Source organism: Phaseolus vulgaris, chromosome 8, assembly GCF_051622355.1.
Source record: "Phaseolus vulgaris cultivar YP4 chromosome 8, ASM5162235v1, whole genome shotgun sequence".
Lineage (NCBI taxonomy): Eukaryota > Viridiplantae > Streptophyta > Magnoliopsida > Fabales > Fabaceae > Phaseolus > Phaseolus vulgaris.
This window is the reverse complement of record NC_143505.1, coordinates 23,773,365-23,783,057: the sequence shown is the minus strand read 5'-3', so window position 1 is coordinate 23,783,057 and position 9,693 is coordinate 23,773,365. Positions and strand designations below refer to the sequence as shown.

The following is a 9,693-nucleotide window of genomic DNA, read 5'->3' as shown; positions in this document are numbered from 1 at the left end:
AAATCATGAGCTTCTTGTCTTATCCTTGAGTTTCCTCTGGTTGTGTCCAGTTTTCCTCTAGTTCCATGCCTATATTGCCTTGAATCTTTTCCCGTAGATGATGTTAGGCACTTAACCCTTTAGAGGTTGTACTTACCAACAATAGAAAACAAGAGAAACACAACAAGGGAGAGTTGAGCTATGTTTTAATCTCTTTTTAAAAAAAATTGTAAATATAGTCTAACTACTCAAATGATAGTTTTATATCACAAGAAATTTATTAAAGTCTCTTTGTCCTCTGTCTAGTATGATGGAATGTGACACATGCAAATTTATAACTTAATAGATTTACTTATTTTTAAATTACTTTTCGAATTTAATTTTTCCATAGATTTTCCATCTTAAGTTAGCTTATACAATAATAACATGAAAAGTAAAAGAGATAAGAAAAAAGAGAAATACACACGATATTTTTATAGTAGTACGTCTAACACATATTACATCCAGTTCTCAATCAATAGATTGAGTTTCACTAAGCAGATTAATGTTGTGAAATACAAATGAATATTGTTTGGGTTTGTAGTCACTTCTGACTAACCCCTTGAGTATTGTTTGGGTTCGTAGTCACTCCTGGCTAACCCCTTGAGTATTGTTTGGGTTTGTAGTCACTCTTGACTAACCCCTTGAGTATTGTTTGGGATTGTAGCCACTCATGGATAACCCCTTGAATATTGTTTGGGTTCACATTCATTGTTGGCTAACCCTTTTAGTATTGTTTGGGATTATAGCCACTCTTGGCTAACCCCTTCAATTCTTTGGGCTTGTAGCCACTCTTGGCTAACCTTTGAGTATTGTTTGGGCTCAAAGCCAGTCCTTGATAACCCCTTCAGTATTGTTTGGGATGCAGACACCCCTGGCTAAACCCTTGAGTATTGCTTGGACCACAGTCACTCCTAACACCAAAAAAGAAAAATAGGTCGACAAATTTTGCAAGGGTTGTGGGCCAAATGTACCTTGCAAACCACAACAAAGGAGTCACTATAAAATCGCACCTACGGTATTGATGTCATGATACTCGTCGATGTTTGAGAATCGACTATACAAAATTTGGTCAATCTCGATATAAACAATGAATGCCTCACAACTGAGCTAAATCTAGTCGAAGAATTATGCGATAAAGCAAAGATATGAGAAGAAGCTTGCAAGTCTAAAACGGTTAGACAATACAATGTGAAAGTAAAACCAAGATCGTTCTAAGAGGGGGACCTAGTCTAGTGGATGAGAAGCAAAGTGTGAAATATTCAACTGATGATAAATTAGCACCAAATTGGGAGGGACCCTTCCAAATTTAAGAACATTTGCACAATGGAGTCTATCGATTAGAATACCTTAATGACAAGAAGATCCCAAGAACTTAGAATATAAACCACCTCAAATTTTATTTCAATTGACTATTGTAATCAAAGTGTAATATTTCCTACCATTGAGATTTTTTCCCTAAGGAGGGTTTTGGTTGGAGAGGTTTTAATGTGGCACTAAAATGAATAAAACTCTAATGTAATGACTTAAATACCTTTGATTAACCCTTCTCGGTAAATGAATCCTCCTAAGATGATATGTTCTTAGTAAATTAACCCTATTAACTCTTAAACACACTCAAAAGCATATGTTTTATCATTAGAACACTCCAAGATGATACCAATACAATAAAATCTTGATCACATAAGAGGATATACACTAGACACACTCCAATAAATAAAAAAAGGAAAAAATGTACTAGAATTCATAGCAAAAGTGAAACACAAGGTTAATTTAACAACACAACACAACACAACCTTTTTATTTGTAAAATTGTAAAACTCTTTAAAATTTGAAAATAACTCAAATGATCTCAAATGAATTTTCTTTTCATAGAAGTAATTGTTGTATAAAGAGTGAGAGATTTTAGAAAATGTTGATTGAAAACTGATTCAAACATATTTAATCGACTATTTGAAGATTTTAATAAATTATTGTCATTGAAATTTGAAAAACAATTACAATACTTTATGTTTTAATCGATTATGGTAAGTGTATTATGGTACGTGTTAATCCATTATTTTAGCGTTTCATTTAATTCAGAAAACCAAGTTAATTAATTATGCAAATTTTAATAAGATAATTTAAAACACATATCAACAAAGAAAGAGAATTTATCTTTTCAAGACTTTTTATGACTCTTCATTCACTCGAGCCTTGAAGGTGAAGAGTAGTATATGATCGTAGTACATGGACATATCGACAAAGAATGAGAAATTTTCCTTTCAAGGCTCTATGTGACTCTTCATTAACTCGAGCTTGGAAGGCTAGTTTGCAATGTATACTCGGTCAGTCAACAACCAACATACGTAAAGTACTTGACCACCAAAATAGGTTTGTCTCCTTGCAAGATCGAAAACACCTCAATAAACAACTAGTAACCCTCTAGTTATACAAAATTAAGTTACTAATCAAAGTTACACACACACACACATATATATATATATCAACCCACTTATTAAGGTGGTATTAGAGTCATTCAGAATCTATCATAATCAAGTTCTTAGGAGTTATTATGACATCATGATGTGAGTTGATTTTAGGATTGCACATTTTATTGGTTGCTCTTTGTTTAATATTTTTGATTTAGCAATTATGGTGAGAACCCTAAGAAGATTCCCACTGGACACAAACTTAACCAACTGGTTAAGTAAGTGTGAAGGTTCATTTCCAAAGGCAAAAAGCGAAACACAATATATAATTAAGATGATGTAGAGTTGCGGAATTGAAAGACATAAAAGAAACAAATATGAGGAAGGAAGCCAAATTGAAATTGGAAGAACAAAACAAGAACATAAACACAATGAACAATGGTGTTCTGGTTTATGTCAGTTCTCCTTCTGGTGAGGTCCATTAGATCTTTGGTGGGGTCTTGACTTGATTGTTGAGATGACTGCTCATAATGTGAATGGTCTCTTGAGTCCTTGGTCATCTTCTTATCTTCTTGGATTGTATCACATCGCTATCGAGCTCTAGTTACACTATCCATAAGTATCAAATCTCATGCTTAATATGTTCATTCCATAACATGATGTGGTGTGTTGTTGATCTCACATAAAAAAAATAAGACTGAATTATAATATACAAGTAGGGTGCCATCCTCACTTTACAATCTCGTTTAATAAAGTTTAATTAAACATAAACTTATATGTTAAGGATAATCGTATTTAAGATGCTTTCTGTCTAGAGATCAAAATTGCTTCAATAATTATCTAATTTATATAAGCAAGTCAAGACAAATGATTAAATAATGGAGCCAATGAACTTCTTCAATAAATCCTTAACAAGATTTGTTAATGTCATGTGTTCTTATGTTCTATATGGAATAAACATTTTAGGTGTGATTTTGATTTTGCCCCTTAACTTCTCTAATCTTTTCATTCCTAAATTTTTTATTTTACCTTTGAAAAGTATTAATTTGTATATCTATACACTTTAGACCGTGCTTTGAACATGCTTACAAAACGCCTTTAGACACAAAAATAAAGTAAAAAAAATAGAGACGAAAAAGTTAAATAAACATTATTAAAACTAAAACGAAAATTCAATCATTTATTTATCAAGAACTAAAACTATATATAATCCAAAAAAAAAATGTTTTGTGAAACATTTCTATATACTTAATGTTTTACGAAATTTGACAAAACAAATATATTTAATCTAACCAAATTCCCATAAATTGTGAAACAAACACAATAATGACAAACATGATAAGAGAATGTAGCAAATAAGGAAGTTTTGTATTCAACTATTAGCAGCACTTAAACTTCTGTATCATCCAAATAATATGGCATAACTTAAAAACACTCCAACACTTGAAGCATTAGGGGCCCAAAGTTTCCAAATCTCTGTCCGTTGGTTGAAGCAGAGATTCACCAAATATGTCCTTGAGATTTTTGTGCTGAACCATGATATCAAGAACTTTATCTACAAACTCTACTCCAACACTCTTAAGCTCGTCATCATCATTTTCAACATTTCTACTTGAGAATACCAGTTCAGATAACCGGTCCTTCTCTGACTGTCTACAATACTTTGCACATTCAGGGGTGCCCTGTGCAAGAAGATGATAAGTATAAACAACCCTCTTCTGTCCAAGTCTATACGCTCGGCAAATAGCTTGCCTTTCCACCGAGGGATTCCAAACAACATCAACAAGCACCACCCTTGAAGCTCCAACCAAGTTAATGCCTTCACAACATGCTTTTGTAGAAGCAAGCAACACCTTTGCCTGGCTATTTGCATCATTGAAACTATGAATCAGAATTTGCTTTTGCTTTTGATCAAGCTTCCCATGCATATACAACACTTCAGTTCCCATACTCCAATCGAAGGCTGACTCCAGCTGGTCCTTTATTAAGCACAAGGTATCAATGAACTGGCTGAACACAAGGACTTTCTCATTAACTGCATCACACAGTCTAACAAACTCAATCAGAAATTTGGTTTTGACCCCTTCATAAGGGTCCGATCTAATCCTTTTCAACTGCTCTGAGTCAACAACAGATTTTTCTTTCTTTGACAGAGTGCAGCTGAGAAAAAGGGAGGGATGGACAGAGACCAAGGCCAACTTGTGCTCAAAATTAAGTGCATTTTGAGAACAATCAATGCTCTCCAGAATTGTTTGCTGCAAGCATTCTGGCTTCAAAATCAGCACACAATCTTTTAAACCAGGAAGGTGCTTCTCAAGAATGCTACCTTTGTGAACATGAACAAAGGGATTCATCAGCAGCTTTAGCTGGTTTATTTTTTCTCTGGCTGGATTTTCTACAGAAATTGGTTCCCAACTCACAGTTTCCTGTATGAGTTTATTTTTCAAAAACTTTTTGAGTTCTTGCGGTATGCTTTCAGGAAAAGATGGTTTCATTAAGCATAAAATATTGTATAGTTCACGAAAATTGTTCTGGAAAGGAGTCCCTGAAAGAAGGATCCGCTTCTGACTTCTACTCTCTGAGAGAACCTTCCAAATACAGCTACGCTTGTTCCTTGGTGTGTGGCCTTCATCAAGAACTAATAAACCAGGATAGTCTCGCAGAACATTTCCCAATTCAGTTTCAACATACTCCCTAGATCTTGCACGTTTCTTCTCTTTTCCAATCTTTCTATTTTTCTTTTCTTTCTCCGCGTCTCTTTCAGACTTTCCCCCGGTTAGCTTCTCATATAGATTGTAGCTGATTAACAGAATGCTCTTCTCTTTGTACCAAGAACACAACTTCAGCATTCTTATCACATCCTTATTCTGCTGTTGGTTGAATGACCAATCAACTTCCCTGATGGCATGTTCTTTCCCTGATAATTCAGCATTGTTCAAATTGTGGAATGGAATTCCTATGTTCCACTTCTTCAGCTCATCTTCCCAAGTGAGTAATATGTTGGCAGGAGCAATGATAACGGGCAAACACTTGGGAAACACTTGCAAATATGTCTGCAAAAACACCATGGTCAACCTCGTCTTTCCAGTTCCAGGAGCATGAGAAACTATGCACCCACCCTCACTCTCAGCATCAACCCTCTTCAACTTGGAAAGCTCAGTGGTTCCTGCCAAATTTGCCCAAATAAACTCAAACCCCTCTTGTTGGTGAGGAAACAAGCTTTCTTTTATGCCTGGAGTAAGGTCCCAAACTGTGCCAAGATTCTGAGACCTGACTGCTTCTGAGTCTTTACCAGTTTCTGTGAACAGAACCCCATCAAATCCCATGGTCCTCCCTCCATCAGACAACACCCTTCTTCCACATCTCTCAGAATCTATCTGTATTATGCCCAATGCAAACATCAGTACTTCCCATCATCCTATTGCATTTATAAGCGTGACAATCAAATCACAGCAAATCTAAATTACCAACAATTTATCTAAGTCCCATGCTTCCACCAGTACTCAATCACTGTTTCAGATTTTACATATGGAACAAAACACAAATACTAAACTATAGCCACCATCATAGTTCAATAGATAAAAAATATGACATCCTTGGTTCCTGAGTTCATATGTGGAAAGAAACTATTCTAAAAGTGGCAATGGAAAAAAAAGGATGACAAACTTTTCTATAATTATTTTAAGGGTGAAAAATAAGAAAATTAAAAATAAAATAGACTTCTCCAGAAAAATAAATTAGTTCATGTATATGTTAAAAATATAAATTTCTATAAATTACTTTATATATAAGTTAATTTTAGTTTATAAAACTAATTTTAATATTTCTTTTTCTTTTGTTTTCTATAAGTGCCTATAAAGAAAGTCGGATCAAAACATGGCTAAAATTTCTTCAATAGACTAAAAGAAGGGGAAAATATTTTCTAAAAACAATCATCAAAGTTAAAAGGGAACTCACAAATTCTGGTGTGATATATTTAATTTCAGTTTCAATCCAACCACACCATCTGCAGTATATACCAATCTGCTCATCAAAAATAGTGTCATGTTTGCACTGCGAGGCTGGATTTTTTTCGTTTTCTCTTCCTTCATTTGTCTTTGTATTATCAACCTGCAGATTATAAAATACAAAATTAGTTACTAACTTCTCTCATAGAAATAATGATTTGTATGAACATTATTCATTCATGATGAATTCAAAAAAGAAATAAAATATTCAAAATTAAATGCCACCACTCTACCACTGGTGTCTGTCCTTCTTAAGCACAACTTCACTCACTTGCAAGTAAGAACAAAACTTCAAATTTCAGAGTTCTTAAGATCTAATGACAATAACTTATATTACATTACATTATCCTTTGGCCCTTCAGAGATTTACCTGGAAACCAATTTTTTCAGCTTGAAGCAACATTTCCATTTCTTCCCACAACATATCCAACTCTTTCTCGGACTCTGATTTTTCAATAGGTTTATCTTTCATCATAGAGTTGCAGTTTAAAGGGATTGTCTCCTTAGGACCTAATGGCCGAGTCTGACCCTGATCAACATCAACCTTTTCTCCAAAATCTAGTGAAACATCTTTAGCAGAATCACGCTTGCCCCTCCTAAAGCATTCAGTGAAGAATTCAAAACATTGGTTCTTTGTTGTCGGTGACATCCTCAGGATTTCATGGAGCTCATCTTTATGTCCAGTTTCTTTAACATTGGCCTTGACCTTATTATTCTTCTCACTCATCTTGATCACAGATGAATATCCTGTCTCTTTTTTAATGAACACCCTTTGAAGACCCTTACCTTCTTTCTCCTTATCCTCTAGTGTCTCATCTTCAGAAGGCACAGAGAGACCTGAAGTTTGCCACTGAACACTAAAGACTTCAGGATCAGCATTATTGACATTCTCTACTCTGTTTGCTTCTTGTTTCTCTCCTGCCTTTTTTCCCTGCTCCTCATAAATCTTTGATTTACTAGATGCCACGCTAGCACAATCAGCACCATTCCATTTCTCCTCCGCTACATGCCTACTCTTCCTTTTACCTTTCATTCTCCAAACTCTACTGCTCTTAGATTCACTCACCTCCTTTCTTACCCTCTCCTTAACCATCTTGTATCCCCCACTCTTATCATCTTCAGAAGAATCATCACTCTCCGAACTGCTCGAATATTCACTCTCAACTCCATCATCATCCTCTTCAACCATAAAATCATCATCACTCGTCTCAAAATCCTCACTCTCCGTTGAAGACCAAAATGAATCATATCCACTGTCAAAACTACTATCTGAATCAGGCAACAAAACAACCGGCTTTTCAGCTACAGCACCATATTCATCACCACCAAAGGTTTCAATTTTATCAGCTGCTACATAACATCCTTCACCCTCCTCACCCCTCTCTTCCTCCTTAACCTGAAAACCCTTCGTTTCGCAAAACCCAAACCCCACTTCAGCCTCATCACCGCCTTCGAGGTCAACCACATTTATAGGATCATCCTCACCCTCTCCCAAAAATATGTAACCCTTATCCATAGCATCTGGTGATGAACATGAAGCCCCAGATGCAAATTTCTCTCTTGCACCCGTTTTGCCTTCCAAATTTTCTCCCAAGTAAATCACTTCATCGTCCTGTTCATCCACCTTTCTCCTCCTTTTCCGACACATTATCAATCCATTCCCGACGACCACACGCTTATTGCTTCGAGTCCTGCAAGCAACCGGAACACCCTGATACATTTTCAAACAACAAAGAAAACAAAAAAAAAACACTTTTTTTTTCTTGTATTCTCAAACAACACTGGAACCAAAGAATCCAAGATGAATCATTTTCTTTCCCCAGACCACCAAGATGAATCCAGAGCCCAAAAAGTGATACCCCGAAGGTGAGAAAGAGATAAAGGAATGAGAAAGAGGTGGAAGAAGAAAGCGTGGTGGGGGAAGAAAAGAAAGAGAGAGGAAGAGTCACAGTGTGGAGTTTCCAAATATGGAAAAAATGGCGCCAAGAAAAGAAGCAAAACAAGTGCTGCAGTTTTACAGTTGAAGTATTGATCCAAATAATAACGCAAAAGGTCAAAACTTATTTAAGGGTATCCTCCACACAGCCTGCACATACTGACAAAAAGATCACAGTCAGTACAAGAATATCAATCTTATGTTTCAAATGGTTAACTAAAACAAAACGTTCCAAACTCACCACAGTAAATTCCTTCATTTATCACACCCCTAAGTGAATAGTCCTTTCTCTCCCTTTATTTTAAGTCCAAGATATTTGTTACTTATTATGAATATGAATCGATTCAATGTTAGTCTTTTCATTCTCCTTTTACTTTTCAATTAGAGCTATAATAATGCATAAATTAATGACATGAATAATCTTGTAATTTTTCTTAAAAAAATTAACTTCTTATTATTTTATTTATTTATTCTTGCTTATACTCATTTCTTCTTATTTAAAACAGTCATGCATGAAGGGCATGCAATAGAATGGTGTTTGGGAGGGAATAAACTATACATAAAGAAAATGAACCTAAATGAGCAAATAGTGTGATTTACAACTCCACTTTTGGATGAAGAATTAAACCAAAGAAAAGACAATGAAAAGTCCAACTTATTATTACAACTAAATTATGCTTACATTTTTTTTTAAGTTTTCTCAAATAATTTTCTTAAAATTAAATACAAATTCTTTTTATTTTATAGAAATAGTATATTTTAATAGTGAAAAAGGACACTAAATTGAAGAAAAAAAAACTAGAATATCCCTACAATTTACTCTCCGCTTATTAGCAAAAACACATAAAAAATTACTAAAATATCACACAATTTACTCTATCATTTATTATAGCAAAAACACAATGTCACAAAGTGTGCGTCTACATTTTATTAAAATTCAAATTCAAAAAAAAAAATGTAAGTTGTTATAAAATATTGTAATTAAAAAGTTATAGAAAAAAAGTTCTTTAAAACATTTTAAATTATGTTCTTTGTTTGTTCAATGTAAAAAAATAACAGTTTGAATGTAGCAGTGGTAGGAAAGTTATATATTTTATATAGAGGAAATAATTATACTTAAAGGTAATTTTGAAAAAAGAAACTATATACATCAAATGAAAGATTATTATTATTATTATTATAAGCACGTTTAAAATTAGATTGAATTAGTGTTGAATAAAGGTGGCATGCCGGTGTCAGTGAGAAGAGTAAGTCTTTCAAGACGGGACAAGTTTTATATCGTAAAATTTAATGTTGGTTTCATGAATTTAACTCTTTTTTT

The 9,693-nt window shown here is 34.2% G+C and overlaps 1 protein-coding gene across 1 annotated transcript; it reads right to left on the bottom strand.

The window, feature by feature from the left end:
• Positions 1–3,696: 3,696 nt before the first annotated feature.
• LOC137826873 (SNF2 domain-containing protein CLASSY 3) lies at positions 3,697–8,450 on the bottom strand. The gene is made up of 3 exons (XM_068633024.2): positions 6,807–8,450; positions 6,387–6,539; positions 3,697–5,806 (listed from the first exon to the last, which is right to left on the bottom strand). The coding sequence occupies exons 1-3, from the start codon at positions 8,154–8,156 to the stop codon at positions 3,881–3,883; spliced, it is 3,429 nt and encodes a 1,142-aa protein (XP_068489125.2). The 5' UTR covers positions 8,157–8,450; the 3' UTR covers positions 3,697–3,880.
• Positions 8,451–9,693: the final 1,243 nt, after the last annotated feature.

Bases quoted from the DNA above. Each gene is read 5' to 3' on its own strand.
- LOC137826873 (XM_068633024.2), bottom strand. From the start codon at position 8,156: ATGTATCAGGGTGTTCCGGTTGCTTGCAGGACTCGAAGCAATAAGCGT. The intron at 6,540-6,806 runs GTAAATCTCTGA...TATAATCTGCAG, and splicing joins CTGAAAAAATTGGTTTCCAG to GTTGATAATACAAAGACAAA. The intron at 5,807-6,386 runs GTGAGTTCCCTT...GGCATAATACAG, and splicing joins AATATATCACACCAGAATTT to ATAGATTCTGAGAGATGTGG.